Source organism: Anabrus simplex, chromosome 14, assembly GCF_040414725.1.
Source record: "Anabrus simplex isolate iqAnaSimp1 chromosome 14, ASM4041472v1, whole genome shotgun sequence".
NCBI classification, from domain to species: domain Eukaryota; kingdom Metazoa; phylum Arthropoda; class Insecta; order Orthoptera; family Tettigoniidae; genus Anabrus; species Anabrus simplex.
This window is the reverse complement of record NC_090278.1, coordinates 54,300,849-54,318,183: the sequence shown is the minus strand read 5'-3', so window position 1 is coordinate 54,318,183 and position 17,335 is coordinate 54,300,849. Positions and strand designations below refer to the sequence as shown.

General features: G+C 40.9%; 1 protein-coding gene across 4 annotated transcripts in view; it reads left to right on the top strand.

Annotated features, from left to right (window-relative positions):
• LOC136885569 (MFS-type transporter SLC18B1) overlaps nt 1-17,335 on the top strand; it is a 186,227-nt gene that overhangs the window by 111,710 nt on the left and 57,182 nt on the right. For all 4 annotated transcript variants that reach the window (XM_067158213.2, XM_067158216.2, XM_067158214.2 and 1 more), the window contains exon 2: nt 4,669-4,796. In XM_067158213.2, coding sequence (XP_067014314.2) covers nt 4,677-4,796 — 120 coding nt within the window. In that variant the 5' untranslated portion in view covers nt 4,669-4,676. The remainder of the gene's footprint in view (nt 1-4,668; nt 4,797-17,335) is intronic.

The following is a 17,335-nucleotide window of genomic DNA, read 5'->3' as shown; positions in this document are numbered from 1 at the left end:
ACTCGTTGGCTGAACGGTCAGCGTACTGGCCTTCGGTTCAGAAGGTCCCGGGTTCGATTCCAGGCCGGGTCGGGGATTTTAACCTTAATTGGTTAATTCCTACGGCACGGGGGCTGGGTGTATGTATTGTCTTCATCCTCATTTCATCCTCATCACGACGCGCAGGTCGCCTACGGGTGTCCAAGACCTGCACCTGGCGAGCCGAACCCGTCCTGCAATATCCCGGCACTAAAAGCCATACGACATTTCATCTATCGGTACTTGCGATGTTTTCTTCACAATCACTTCATTCACTGTTCGCCGGTTCAGGAGATACGCCAAAAGAATCGTCACGCTTTCTTTTATTGCGTACCGGAACAAAATAGTTAGGCTACTTATTTTATTCATTTCTCTAACTTGTGAACAAAGTGCACACTTTGCTCCTATTAAATCGTCTAAACTCGTTTGTTGACTGGAAAATAGTCTGTGGATTTTAATTTGTTATTTCATTTATTCTGATTCCCATTATACTTGTACCGAGCTTTGGACTGGCTAAATAATTTAAATATGTTTCATGTATTTAGGCATGTTTAAAATCAGTTTTGCCGGGTGAATTGGCAGTGCGGTGCTGTGAGCTTGCATCCGGGAAATAGTGGGTTCGAACCCATCTGTGTCGATGCGATGTAAAGCAAAATTTTAAAAACAGAAATTGATGCAGACTGCCCAGGAATATTATCTCCAATCTTGTTATTCAAGAAGTGTTCCCACGAGGCCATATGATGTTATTTGACCCGGCTATGTCTTGCAACAAGGCATATTTGAACAGGAATCCTGTGTCACATCTGTTACCGGACTATGGTTGTGATGACAATGTGTCTTGTTTACTTGCAGATACATGGACATTGAGCCATTGGAATTATTTACTGTCCGTTGTTTAATTTTTAAATAAACTGGTGTCAATTAATGATTGTCAGATTTTATTTACTCTGAGGATTCTTCCGGTAACCCCTGTGGGTGGGGGACGCAGTTGAAGAATACACCCACGGTATCCCCTGCCTGTCGTAAGAGGAGACCAAAAGGGAGGACCAAGGGATGGTCGAATTAGAACCGTGAGACTACTTGTAAATAGTACCACAACGCGGGGAACACCATGGGTCACTTTTATTTGCGCATAGTCCTACTGTGTTAGGTACCAACTAGGTTTGTGATTAGTAGCAACAGAGTTCGCTTCCGGCTTTTACAGTACCTGTGATTACAAACAATATATGAGCGACACCATGGTTCTAGCTTGAATGTGATTAGTAACCACTATATGAGGAACACCATGGGATAGCACAAGTCCCTGTGGTTAGTACACTACTGTGATGAACACCATAGGTTTGCGTTGCCTGTAAATGGCGCCGCAATGTGCGAAACACCATAGGTCTGTGTTACATGTGCGAATATCATTACCTGTGAGTAGTACCATAATGTGTGGAATACCGCGAGTCGACGCTACTTTTGATTAGTACCACAACATGACAAATATCATGGTTCTACTTTACTAGCGATAAGTACCATTATGAGGGCCCGTTGACCTGGATTTTGGACCCCTTTAGACAACAAGCATCCTCGATTCAGGATTGTGCTTTAGAAACCGTTCCTTGGTCAGTAATACTGTTGTTTCTGGGTCGGATCCACTGATTGTTTTAAATTCATATCCATTCATTCCTCATCGCATTTTTTATTCTGGTCGGTGGATGGTTTTGAACTTTTAAATTATCATTACATTTCGTACCATTAGGGGCCGATGACCTAGATGTTAGCCTCCTTTAAGAAACGAGCATCATCATCATCATCATCATTCTTCCGAAGTAGTAAGAGAACCAGATTTAACACAGCGTAAATGCCCGTATTTTTTACATCACAAATCAGACTAAATAAGTGCTGATAAGTATGCAAACTCCCACACTGTTAGTTTAGTATCTTACGCTTGCAAAATTTGAACACGTATTGTTTACAGAAATTCCGTCATTGACGGTTCCAAGCCCGTATGAGAAAGGATGAGGGGGAGGCGTAACACCTCGTTAAAAAACCTTGGTTCAGCTGCACAAATCGCTGTAACCATTACCCTTGAACGCGACTTTGAGCGTGTCCATCTCCACCAGGATATTTGATGGCTCACAAATTCGTCTCGCCCTCTTGCAGTTTCATAGAGCCCTGCATCCCAGAGAAACGACCAAGAAAATCTCACAGAAGGAAGAAGTAAAGGGAAATGCCTACTTGCTTTACATTCACAACACCACGGATCGAATTGCCAAGGTCCTCCGCAAACACAATATAAAAACCGTGTTTGGCACCGCCAGTAAAATTGCTCACAGTCTGAGTAAAACCAAGGACAAATTGTCCCCACTTTTATTTGAAATTCCCTGTACTTGCGATAAGGTATACTTCGGCCAAACATGCCGGTCCATTGGTGCCCGTATCAAAGAACATGAACGTAATATTCGTCTCAACCAACCAGACAAATCGGCAATAGCTGAGCAAGCTCTATCGTCGGGTCATGATTTCATGTTCCATGATGCTCGAGCTCTTGCCCCCACTAGACACTACAGGTCCAAGATTATACGGGAAGCTGTGGAAATACGTAGAAATCCTAACAGTATCAACATGGACACTGGCTATCAATTAATACTTCGTTGCCAGCCATTAATAATTTACATAGGTAGTTCCCTTCCCTGTCCCTTCACTATTGTTATTTCGTCTCGGTGTTTTCCAAATTCGAACGTTCCTCATCGCTAGATGTTTCACTCCAGGCTTGTATCAATGTTATACACCTGTCAATGTCATATGTTACGTACACATGTTATGTGAACCTCATTAGACTGATTCTGATGGTTCGGTCAGCTTCAGCTTCGAACGCTAGCGCTGTGCCACGTCCTGGGAGCCATCTGGTGGCGAATGAACGTATCATTTCACTTCTATTATAACGTCTAAATTTAAAGTCATTGTTTAAGAAGCCTTTCTCGTGGACAGTCGAGTTTTTCTTCTGACGATGCAGAGCACAGTTCTCTGCGAAACGTAAAGAATTTCACCTTATTTTCTTGACACGGCATAAGCCCAAAAGCATATACAGTATCATGTCTAGAAGTACGGGCCGTGAAAGCATCAATGGCAACAATAACATTACATTGACCATTGTTTGTTGTGATGTCCTTTGTCTTCTGTTGCCACTCATTTATGATAGATAGGATTATTGCTGCGTACCGAGTATTTTTAAAAATTTGCTTTACGTTGCACCGACACAGATAGGTCTTCTGGCGACGATGGGCTAGGAGTGTGACGGATGCGGCCTTGGCCTTAATCAAGGTACATAACAGCATTTGGCTGGTGCGAAAATGGCAAACCACGGAATACCATCTTCAGGGCTGCCGGCAGTGTGGTTCGAATCCACTATTTCCCGGATGCAAGCTCACAGCTGCGTGGCCCTAACCACACGGCCAACTCGCCCGGGCATACAGAGTGTAACAGCCTGCCTGAATACTGGCGGGAAGTAGCTGGGGAGTTAGGTAACTTCCTTCTTTAGTGTGCCATTCCTCTGATACATACATTTCTGATACTACTGGTACGTAACATACTGGTTCATCCTGGTCATTTTAGCTCTGAAACTCTGGACTGTTACATCGGCAGCGTAGCATTGTTCGTTAAAAGTGAGAAAATGTGAGGTTTTTCATTTGATCGAGTATTTTATATAATAACATTGCTTTTAATCGCTACATTCCTACTGACGTTTTTGTAATGATCTATGTTGACTTCAGTTAGGAAAACCACAAAGTCAGTATTTCTGAGAATCCCGTAGCGAAGCACGGGTACATCAGCTGGTTTATGTATATAAGAATACATAAAGGGCCAATAATTCTGCCTTGAGGAATTCCTCTCTTAATTATTACAGGGTCAGGTAAAGTTTCGCCTACTCTAATTCTCAGAGTTCTATTTTCTAGAAATATAGCCACCCATTCAGTCACTCTTTTGTCTAGTCCAATTGCACTCATTTTAGCCAGTAGTCTCCCTTGATCCACCCTATCAAATGCCTTAGATAGGCCAATCGTGATTCAGTCCATTTGAGCTCCTGAATCCAAGATATATGCTATACAAAGTATCTTGCTGGAATCCTACAAGTTGAGATTCAGTGGAACAACCTTTCCTAAACCCGAACTGCCTTTTATCTAACCAGTTATTAATTTCGCAAAAATGTCTAAAATAATATTAGAAAGAATGCTTTCCCAAAGCTTACATGCAATGCGTGTCAAACTTACTGGCCTGTAATTGTCAGCTTTATGTCTATCACCCTTTCCTTTATACACAGGGACTAGTATAGCAACTCTCCATTCCTTTGGTATAGCTCCTTCACGCAAACAATAATCAGATAAGTGCTTTAGAAATAGTACTATATCCCAACCCATTGTCTTTAGTATATCTCCAGAAATCTTATCAGTTCCAGCTGATTTTTTCTAGTTTTCAAATGTTATATCTTATTGGGCTTATGCCGTGTTAAGAAAACAAGGTGAAATTCTTCACGTTTTGCAAAGAACTCTGCTCCGCTTTTTCAGAAGAAAATCCCAAGAAAAGCCCAAAACCTATATCATGCCTACAATTTCTTTTGTGTTTCAGAAGTATTGTAAGTGACGCATAAATTTGATGTTGTTGCAGGCAGGACAATGGGTATCAACAAGCACAAGTTTACCCGCCGGGAGTTGGTAACACTGCTCGTCCTGGGCAGTGTCCATTTTGCCAGCTCAATATGCATCTCCCTGCAAGCACCATTTTACCCTAAAGAGGTGAGACGTTTATTATACATACTTAAGTTATTGTCTGGTGTACACGCATGCACAGAAATGGTGTCCCGACATAAACAATCAACATTGCCTCCCATCTAGTAATTGAAAGGAGGGTTTGGGAATGAAGGGGTAGTATTAAAGGCACAGTCTGTATACTGCTATACATCCACCACTGTGCCCATTTCAATCATAGCAGTCTTGTAGTGAACTGTCTACTTGCAATAATGCGTTAAGTGATGAGGTAGGGGACGCCGTGCTTTGCTTATATTTGGACACCATTTCTGTGCATGCGTAGGCTATGTCTTTCAGCTTTCAATCTGACAGCCTCTGTGATTGACCTAGGCGCTTCAACAGTTCTCTATTTTCCATGTGTCAATGAGATCTCGTCTAGTTCATTGTGAATACAATGGCAAATCCATGACAAGATCGAATTTCTTCAAGTGAATTGAACGTTCAGTGGTGTTTTAAGTACAGCTGTCCGTGCTGGATCACAACGTTGTCCATCGACTTTAAATAATCCGTTCAAATAATTTAATTTATTGAGCCCTAATGTGCTTTTTCTTTGCTTTCCAATTTTGAGATATATATTATACAGGGTTATTCGCCTAAGATGTTACACGGAATTAACGTCTAAACCAGGGCCTCTCAAACGCCCAAACTCTCACGCGTGCAGAGCGAGGTGCATAGGCTCTGTGCACTGTGCATCGGTACGCTTCGCCTCAACTCGGCTTGACTCGGATGGTGTAGTGTGCTGAGAGCGACGAAGCGTTTGATGGTAGACGACGTGTTTATCAGTGAAATAGATAAGCGCACGACTACAACATAATAATGGAGCAACCTGTTTCGAAGAAAGCAAAGACTTCCGAAAGTCCATTTCAATCGAACTGGGAACTTTCGTATTTTTTTTTTGTTTGTTTGTTTGTCGTGACGATAACGCCAAATGCTTAATCTGTGGGACGATAATTACGTGCGTAAGAAAATCGTCTATTGAAAGACACTACAACAGACTACATTCGGAAAATTATTGTGAAATCATAGGAGACGTCAGAGAGAAAGAATTAAGGAAGTTGAAACAGCTTGAAGAAGAGCATTCTATATCCACAAATGAGGTTTGTTCCAGTACTGTAGCATTTTCATTTTGGTTACAGGTTCTGCATTTTTTTAAAAATTATGTTTACATTCCTCTCAAACATGTATGTGTATTTCTAATTCACTTTTTTTAATTTTTTTTTAATAACACTGGTAACCTTGTCCCATACAACTGAGCGTCTCCGCTCACCACACGTAAACATTTCGCAGTGGGGGAGAAACAGCAGTGAAGGTGAGGAACGCGGAGACAGGCCGAACGGGGAGACAGGTGTAGGGAGAGAGGAGTGGGGGGTCTGCACTCTGGTCAACCAAGCGAAGTCGTCTTTTGCACCGTGCACAGTGCATGCACCACGCGCATGCACCCTGAGAGGCCCTGGTCTAAACCATTAAATATATTGGTATTCTGTTTTCATATTCATAAATTATACCAGACATGTACTGTATACTGTGTTATGTTTATTTTCAATTCATGCAGTAGTATGTACTGTACACTCGAACCAGTGGCAATTATAGCTTTCGTTATGCTCTTTTGAAGTCAAAGTAATTATTTTATTCCTTTTAAAAACATCAACCCTCCCTGTCCTTTCATGAGTTCGCCTGTCATACACACTTTGCAAACCCATCACATGTGTACGGTATGCTTACATTCCTGTGGCTGGAATCACGCCCAGGAGACGGCTTGCGCGGCAATATGTCCTTGCCCGACTGCACGCTGTCTGATGCGGCATGCAAAACCACGCATGCTGTTCTTATTGAGATCTCAAAAAGTAACTGTCCGATTTTTAAAAATGCTTACATATTTGAACTTGTACGCAGTTGAACTTTTAGGCCAGCTCTATGAATTTGCGCCGTTCCATTTAAAAATATGGAGTTAATATCAATATCCCATTATTTTACAAGCCCCTGGGTATCATTTAAGGATATGAAAACAGAATACACATATATTTAATGGTTTAGACGTTATTACTGTATAACATCTTAGGTGAATAATCCTGTATATTGCTGTTGGTTTTATATCACACCGTCACATAAAATACCTACGGGGCGATAGTACAGTAAAATTTGTTCAATGCGGAATATTAAGGGACCACCATTATTTTTTCGAATTAGACAAGTTTCCGCATTGCACAAAACATCGCCTTTTTGTCTTAAAACACCAATCATGACCAGTGCTACACAAAACATGATGCAGTATACAGAAATGTTAAATATTATTTAGAGTTTACCTGTATCTGCCTACGCACGACACTCGGTTATCCAGATTGATGTTCGTAGTGCTGTAATGTACTGATTTGTTAATTATTATTATTATTATTACTACGATTTATTATTACATACAGTATGTATATAATTTTGACACTATATCAACACTATATTGCACTGTTTCACAACAGAGGATACACGCTCCGTAAATTTATTTCCACCACAATACTCTATACAGTACTTCACAACAATAAGCTTTCTTCCACAGATCAAAGAAACTTGTTTCCCCTTCTTTCTAAATGCAGTCCTGAGCTGATTCCATTAGACCAGGGCCTCTCAGGGTGCATGCGCGTGGTGCATGCACTGTGCACGGTGCAAAAGACGACTTGGCTTGGTTGACCAGAGTGCAGACCCCCACTCCTCGATTTGGAGCAATAGCGCTTACTCTCTCTTTCCTCACGCCTCTCGCTCGCTCCGCCTGTCTCCCTCTGCCCCACTTGCGCCGTAGCGCTCCAAATCCGGGCTGAGTTGAGCCGAGTATAGCCGAGTAGAGCCGAGCTTAGCCGAGTAGCCAAGAGACGAAGCGTTGATCCGAGCTATACCGAGCGGCACCGATGCACAGTGCACGGAGCTCTTGCGCCTCGCTCTGCACGCGTGAGATTTTGGGCGTTTGAGAGGTCCTGCATTAGACAATGAAACGTGGAAGAGTTAGATGTAATGGCAAATTGCTTTCTCAAAAATGCACTGTAGGACATGTTCGTGGATTCGAATCTTGATTTGATCTTCATCTTCTTGCTCGTCTTCTTCTTCCGTCTGCTCCTCTTTCTCGGCCTTTCTCACTGTTTGAAGCTCTGTGGCTGATTGGAAATTGTGATGTGTCATAAGCTGTTCATCATTTCGAATAATAAAGTTCCTTGATTCGCAGAGAACGTTCCTTGCTTGCCACAGGTCGGATATTGCCGATATGTTTTAAAGCGCTTCATTCGTTTCGTTGTCTGTATCACTGTGCCTGTTTATCTTAGATCTTAGGAGGTCTGGTCTTACTGGTCTTTCCCTCACAGAAATTCGGAAGTGTCCCAGTGAAGAAATAGAAAAGCAGGTGCTCTGAACACGTGCTTCTGTTTGTCCATACAATGACGTTGGTCATATCAGCAACAGCAATGCACAAATATTATACGTAGGACTACATCAGTTCGCCACGAACCTGCTACGCTGGCGTAGCAGGAGAGAGGTGATACCCCCACGTGGCGCGTCCCAGTTGGTGGATAGCGGGGTCCTAACCGGCTTGCTGGCGGACTTAAGGGAAATAAAATACCTCTCGCGGGCCAAACACACAACCCCCTGTGGGTGGGGGACGCAGGCGAAGAATTCACCCACGGTATCCTCTGTCTGTCGTAAGAGGCGACTAAAAGGGGCGACCAAGGGATGATCAAATTAGAACCATGAAACTACTTGTGATTAGTACCACCACGGGGGGAACACTATGGGTTGCTTTTACTTGCGCGTAGTACCACTATGTTGGGTACCAAATAGGTTTGTGATTAGTAGCACTATATGAACGACACCGTGGGATGAGGGAACCCATGGTTCTGGCTTGCCTATGATTAGTACCCACTATATGATGAACACCACGCGATAGTACGAGTCCCTGTGGTTAGTACACTTAGGTGATGAACACCATAGGTTTGCGTTGCCTGTCAATGGCGCCGCAATGTGCGAAACACAGTAGGTCTGTAATACATGTGCGAATTTCATTACCTGTGAGTAGTACCATAATGTGTGGAATACCATGAGACTACGCTACTCTTGATTAGTACCGTAAAATGACAAATGCCATGGTTTTACTTATGTAGCGATAAATACCATTATGAGGGGCCGATAACCTGGATTTTGGACCCGTTTCGACAACAAGCATAATCGATTCAGCATCGTGCTATAGAAACAGTCCCTTGGTCAGTAATACTATTGCTTTGTACCAGCTTCTGTGCATGTGAGGCACTGTGGGTCGGATCCACTGATCGTTTTAAATTCATATCCGTCCATCCATTCATTCTTCGTCCTCACGCTTTGAATTCTGGTCAGTGGAGGATTTTAGACTTTTAATTTGTCATCACATTTCGTCTCATTTCGTACCATTACGGGCCAATTACCTCGATGTTAGGCCCCTTTAAACGACAAACGTCAATCATCAACATCATACATCAGTTCGTAATGTTCCGCATTGTTTAAGCAGATTTTAAAAAATTATTTCATTATTTAATGAATATTGAATTTTCACGACCACATTGTAATCGAAAGCGACTTTCAACCTATTAGGTCGTGTTACGTACATTTAGTACGTGATGAAGAGATGTTAAGTACAGAACAAAAATGGCCAACCAGACACCAGTGGGATCCGAACCCACAACCTCCCTGTAGCTTAGATCCTTTCCAACAGAACAAAGTGGCCTAGGCCACCATAGCTCAATTGGTAGAGCAACCGACGCGAAATCGGGAGGTTGTGGGTTCGGATCCCACTGGTGTCTGGTTGGCCATTTTTGTTCTGTACTTAACATCTCTTCATCACGTACTAAATGTACGTAACACGACCTAATAGGTTGAAAGTCGCTTTCGATTATTTAATTACTTGTTTCCGTTTCCGCGTTGAGGAGATCCCGCATTATAGAAAAGTAAAAACATTATAACGCCGTAAGTTTTACCGGGACCGAGAAAAAATTCCGTAGTCGACAAGTTTCCGCATTGCTCAAGTTCCGCTTTGAACAAGTTTCACTGTATAGGGCAGGGCTAGGACAGAATTTAGCTCTCCGGCGCGAAGTTGTAGGAGTGTGCTCGTAGATAGTCAATCATTTTTGTCCTAGTTTCTATATTCCTCGTGGTTTGCAACGAGTCCACTTGGCCATTTTGGCCCCAGGGGCTCTAAATTTTCGATCTTGGGTTGGCGACCACGGGCCCTTATCCGAGTCCTGGCATTGCTTCCACTTGTGTCAGGCTCCTCACTTTCATCTGTCCTATCCGACCTCCCTTGGTCAACTCTTGTCCTTTTCCGACCCCGACGGTATTACGTCTTTCATTTTCATTTTCATGCCCTTCGTGGCCCTTGTCCTCCTTTGCCCCATGTCTTCATTTTTCGAAGTGTCGGATCCCTTCCATTTTTTCTCTCTGATTAGTGTTATAATTATAGAGGATGGTTGCCTAGTTGTACTTCCTCTTAAAACAATAATCACCACCATCATTCTTGCTACGACCCGTTCAACCCGTTCGTCAAAATCTGTGTATTTTCTCTTTTACTTTATGGGTGAATCTCCGCTTTTAAGTCTTTTAATATCGCGGCCTTTCTCAGCGTTGCACGAGTTGCCAGTCAAGGAAGCACGAGGCGGATGGCCATCATCGTCTACAAGCCTGGTTCAAACAACGCTACATATCCGATCTCTACCCAGCTGTACCACGTCGATAAAGACAAGAAAGCTACTGTATACATGAGCCTACTTCTACTTCTTCCCTTTTGACAGACTATGGACCACGTTAATTCAAATTCAGCTGCATCTGTTTCTGGGATTTAATCCTCGTCTAGGTACTCCTTCATTATTTCACTATGCAATCTCCTCCTCTTTTCTGTCCATGGTGCTTGGGCATGGTATCTAATTTTTCCTTGAAAAGTTTTGGTGGTCTTGATCCTAGACTTGTAAGCATCCCTGTTGTTGATTTCCGTTCCGTGTATTCCCATTTTTTCCAGGTCCTTCTTCACCTCCTGAGTCAGTGTAGAGCAGTTTCCCTGGTCTTAAAAACCATTATTACCGAGCGAGTTGGCCGTGCGGTTAGGGGCTCGCAGCTGTGAGCTTGCATCCGGGAGATAGTGGGTTCGAACACCACTGTCGGCAGCCCTGAAGACGGTTTTCCGTGGTTTCTCATTTTCACATCAGGCAAATGCTGGGGCTGTACCTTAATTAAGGCCACGTCCGCTTCCTTCCAATTCCTAGGCCTTTCCTATTCCATCGTCGCCATAAGACCTATCTGTGTCGGTGTGACTTACGCAACTAGTAAAAAAAAACTTATCTGATTGGCCAATCTTCCCGGGTTCATTCTGTAGATATGTCCGAAGGTCATGGCTCTCCTCTTCCAGATAATATTTGACATATTTTTCATCCTCAAGTATAATTCTTTGTTTCCGTTCTTTCTGTATGATCCATCCTCTGTTCTTTGGGGTCCCAGTATTTTCTTCAGAATCTTTTCTCTCCACCAGCCATATTCGTGAGCAATCCTGTTTTTATCAGGTTTAGACATTCAGCTACATATAAAGCCTCCTGGCGGATGACTGCCTGGTACTGTCTGAGTTTTGCATTGATCGAAATATTCTTGTTGTTGTAAGTGTTCATATTTAGTTTATATGCCAAGTTCATCTTGTTGATTCTCAATAACAGTACCTCTTTTTCTGACAGATTATTGTCTCAAGAAGTTAGTAAAATAACCACCTAATCGATACTTTATTATTGCCTCAGGCAAAATTGAATATAAATTAGCACTTACAGGACATGTTTCGACCACTTAGTGGTCCTCTTCAGCTGTATAAAGAAAGAATAGAAAAAAAAACATTAGGACAATAAGCACAAATAATAAAAGTTCTTTGGGGACTCCTTTGTTTAAAAATGGAGGTCATCAGAACAGGACATCTTGCCTCTCGTTCTTGTTTGGAAAAGATGTTTATTCTGCGCTGTCTAGAGGGTTTGTCTTAGAGCGCGACCTGGTGAAATAACGACGTGACACAGTCTGACAGTTCATGCAAATCTCTGGAGAGAAGGGAAGTAGAGTTTTGTCGTCATCTAAAATATCATGTGAGGGAGGAGGGAGACTGGGTTGTGCTTCTGCGATGTCGTGTTTGATTATATCTCTTGTTCGTCTTGTCTGTTTTATGTCTACCCATTCCAAGTATTTACTAATGTTCTCGTATAAGATGATTTTTTGCTCGTTGTTTTCGTTAAGATTCTCTTCACCGTTTTCTAATTTATCAAGAACGATGTGGATGTTTTCCAGGTTGTTCATTATATTTCCTTTATTTATCATACAGATAATTTGAAGGTCTTGTCTGATATTGGTGAATTTGTGGTTGGACCCTTTCATATGGGATCCCATGGCAGAGAATCTTTTGTATTTTTCAGCATTGACGTGTTCTTGATATCTAATGAAGAAGTTCCTTCCAGATTGCCCCACGTAAGTTTTTTTACATTCAGTACAAGTTAGCTTATAAATACCAGATTCCTGGAATTCGTCTTCTTTAAGTTTATTAGCTTTATTGTGACTAAAGAACCTATGTTTAGTGTTGTTGTTGGTTGAGAAGGCTGCTTTGGTGTTGTGTTTCTTGAATAAGTAGGTGATTTCGTAAATCTTTGGGTTATTAAAGGTGAATTTGACATATCCTTTTTCTTTTTCTGAATGCTGTTTAAGTTTAATTTGTTGTTGGTATTTGCATTTAGTCATGAAATGGGCAACTTGTAATAGATTATTGTCCATCACCTCTCCCAGGTACTTGAATTTCTCTACTTTCTCAATCCTTTCTCTCTCAACTGTCATCCGGGTGCTGTTTCGATGTTGGTCATGCATTATGTCTCCTCGAAGAAGATCCGTAGGCCTGCTTTACTCGCTTCTTCCTGGAGCTGGACAATTTGGTTCCTTGCCTCCTCTTTTGACTCTCATAGAACCACAATGTCATCCGCAAAGGCTAAACAGTCAACTTCAATTCCTTTGTTATTGCATCCCTTTCGTATACCGCCTACTCCTTCATTTTTCGGCACCACTCTCTAATCAACTTGCCAATAACTCAGTTTAATAAAAGGGGAGAATGTCCATATCCCTGTCTGGACCCTGTTTGAATCCCAACAGATTCAGATAGGATCCCTCTGAACTTGATATTGGATGTCATTCCAGTCACTGTATGTTCAGTGAGTTCTTTTGTCTTCTCATCTAGACCCATTTCTTCTAGGATATGGTTCATCGTTTCCCTTTCTACCGAATCGTAGGCCTTTTTGAAATCCACAAATGTGAGCACGAATTCTTCATATTTCTGTTTTTAGCACGCAACGATCAACTTTAGGTTCAGGATTTGTTCCGCACACGATCTGCCATTTCTAAACACTCCTTAATACTCACCAATTTGTGGTTCCAATTGTTTTTTCTGCCCTGTGTAGCAGTACCTTTGAAAATATACAGAGTAAGTGGCCGTCCAGTTAAGGTCGCGCAGCTGTGAGCTTGCATTCGGAAGATAGTGTGTTCGAACCCCCACTCTCAGCAGCCCTGAAGATGGTTTCCCGTGGTTTCCCACTTTCGTACCTTAAGCACCCAGATGGATGACAGTTGATAGAAAAAGGATTGAGAAAGTCGAGAAATTGAAGTATCTGGGAGAGGTGATAGACAACAACCTGTCAGAAAGAGAGGCCCCAGTATCGAGAATCAGCAAGATGAACTTGGCATTTAAACTATGAACACTTACAACAAGAAGATGATCTCGATGAATGCGAAACTCGGACATTACCAGACAGTCAACTTCGGGCTTGTCCAGGTAGATTGGATGACTTCCTATCACCAACAGCGGAAGCACTACAGTGGATTGAAAAGTTGGATATTCAGATATAACGGATAACACTAATGCCTGAAGTTTTTTGTTATTGTGTATATTGTATATTATGTATATAATTTCCTTGTTATACGATAATAATAATAATAATAATAATAATAATAATAATAATAATAATAATAATACGGCTGCTTCCTTCCCAGAGGCTGCCTGCTCGGTTCGCCCGGAAGGACGTGGGTTCGAAACCCCGTCAGGAAGTCGTAAAATTTAAGAAACGAGATTTCCACTTCCGGAGGTGCACATGGCCCTGAGGTTCACTCAGCCTACACCAAAAATGAGTACCAGGTTAATTCCTGGTGACAAAAGCGGCCGGGCGTAGAGCTAACCACTCTACCCCAACAAGTGCCGAGGTTATGTATGGTAGAAGCCTTTACCTTCCACCCCTGATCTGTATGGAGATGATGACTTGCTTCCTTCCCACTTCTAGCCCTTCCCTATCCCATCGTCGCCATAAGACCTATCGGTGTCGGTGCGACGTAAAGCAACTTGTAATCCTTGTATGCCTCTAGTAGTAGCGATAAAAATCTAAAATTTCCTACAAAGGAAATAATTTTTATCGCTGGATGTGCCAACAGTTGTATTTTGTACGATGGTTTATGGAAATTGAATAAAGCTGACAGGTGACAGCTTAATTCCTTGTTTCAGTTTTTCACCTTAGCAGCGGCCTCATTCAGGAACATGACTGTGTTCCATTTCTAACAAAACAGCTGAACCAGCTGATGTATAAATGATATAATAGATGATAGCGATTTACTTGCTAGGGTGAACTTTAGTGTAAAGTTAACTAATTTGAGGGCACCGCAACCATTCTACTGTGGACGTCCGTTTTTGTCAAAAAAAGTCACCATTGGTTAGAATATGTGAGCAGTGTAAACAAATAGCCTTAAATGTTAATAATATTGATTTTACAATGCCAATGTGCGAATTTCTTTTTCGCATATCGGGTTAGTGTTAAGCGGTCTTTACTAAATATTCCAATATATTGGTATATACAGTACATCACTTCATTGTAAATTTCGTCTTATGAGTAGTGTGTTTCCTTATTACTGATAATATAACTAGCAGTTTCCCGCTGGCTCCGCCCGCAATGTACAAAGTATGGTGTTGTTCGTTACTATCCTCACGAATGTATTTACAAAGTTTTGAGTTAATGAAATAAAGCACATGATCTGCTGTGGTAATAGAATGTAATATTATGTCAACAAAACACTTGAAAATACATCACACAAAGAAATTGAATTAAACGTTCCTTGGAACAACACTACGCGCCGAACTGTTGAAAAGTCCTTCAAAGAGACAAATGTACTCATACCTTTTCTCAGAATCTACCAATTTAAGTAGTTGTTACCTAAAAAGAAAGCGCTTGATCCACTGAGTGTTTTTAGACCAAAACGAACTGCCTACCTCAATTATAACAAAAGATATGATTGGTTCAATGAGAAAAAATGTTGAAGAAATGAGACGTAAAATTGAATGTGCACTCATAACTTTCCTCAGAATCAACCAATTTGAATAGTTAAGGGCTGAAATAAAAGAGCTTGATCCACTCAGTGTTCTTAGGTCAAAACGAACTCCGTACCTCAATTAGAACCAAAGATATGATTGCGTCAAAGAGACAAAAAATTGAAAAAATCAAATAATTTGAGGAAGGCGGAAGTTAAGTGATTTATAGTACCTGATGACAAATCTGTGGATGAATACCTTTCAGTTAAAGAAAAAATGAAGGAAATCGACCAGATAGAATGGCCGGACTGACTGACTTTAGTTTTCATAAATTTTTTAATATATAGATTACTGCACTTATTAGAATTTAAAAACAAATTATGGTTGTACATGAAGATGCTTCGTTTGTCTGCGAGGCAGACTCAGTTTATTTATTTTGGTTTGTTCTGTTCTAATTTCTAATGGTTTCGTTAGGTCGAGGACAGTAGATACAGACCCACACCCGGAACTACGGTCAGGGATTGTACAGTACAACAAGCTATCCAACCTGACATGTATGTGAATACAACTCTTAACTCAAACTAACAGCGAATCCACCTTCTGAACTTAAAAAAGGACAAAACAAGTGGATGAACCTTTTACATATATTTTTCCAGCACAGTACAAAAGCGACTAGGGAGAAGATAAGAATTCAATAGAAGAAGAAGAAGAAGATTTTAGTTTTAAAATATTTCAAGATCATAACACCAAATTCTGGTATTAAAATAATGAAAATGAAAACCTACAACCTGTTTTCCAGTCATAGACCGGGTCAGGGATGTAATGAAGATATAGGCTGTTAGTACGATGGGGTCGCCACTCCCAAAGTGATTTATTAATTAATGATAGATGCTATGAAATGAGAATGGAGAGTGTTGCTGGAATGAAAGACGACAGGGAAAACCGGAGTACCCGGAGAAAAACCTGTCCTGCCTCCGCTTTGTCCAGCACAAATCTCACATGGAGTGACCGGGATTTGAACCACGGTATCCAGCGGTGAGAGGCCGACGCGCTGCCGTCTGAGCCGCGGAGGCTCTAGTATTAAAATAATAAGTGATTTTTAATTACGCCTTTGGGACTTAGACACTGAAGACATTTTAGCTCAATAAGATAGAAGTTTTAAACTTATTTTAAATTAGCTTCCTCGTAACAACCGTCCCTTACCCGCCGCAACACCACCCCCTCCAACCCAAAAACCTGTACTAACATTAGTTTTAAAATCAACAAAGATTTAATTATGTGCTTGCTTTAATGTTTTTTGATCTATGCTTTTGTGTATGCAGCTGATGATGATCGCAAAGCGATCGAAACATGTACTATTATTTTTAATGATATAAATTGCATATAATTTAATTGACAAAGTTTTAATCCACTTACTCAGTACTAAACAATAATTGTAATGCCTATGTATATATTTCAATGTATTAGGGAACTAGTTTCGACCCTGTGTGGGTCATCAGCCTAAATAAGGTACACTTTTTATTTGTTGATACGCAGGAACAATATCTTGTCGTAAATTGATAAAATTAATCAAATGAGCAAAATGTGTAATGTGATATAAAATGGTGAAATGCATGAAATGTTATGTGAGATAAAATGATATCGTGGTACTAATACATTCTAATGTATACATAGGCATATTGTATAGTATTGAGTAGGTGGATTAAAACTTTGTCAATTAAATTATATGTACTCTTAATTCAATACGGAACCAATAATGCAATTCATAACCTTGGATGATATAAATTGCCCAAGGCAAAATAAAATAAGGTATCGATTAGGTGGAAAATATTTTTCTTACGAAACCATTAGATTATATTATCGATACGGCTATGAAGTGGATAGTTTGTAATTTCCAACCTTTTTATGTTTTTAAAATGTTCTATGTATGTAATATGTACTGCCTTTTGTAATTGGGGATACGCTCTGTAAAAGGCAATGTTTAAACAAATGAGTAAATAAAAATGCAGTTATCATAGGATTACATCGGGCTTTGTCATCACATGTCCACTTGGACCTATGTTTGAGGTTCATGTAGCCTTTGTAGATAAGTTTTCTATCCCCTTTTGAGGGTAGTATCAATTTAGAAGTTATATTCATTCTGAAATTGTGCGAAGTGAGATTGTTCTGACGTTTAATT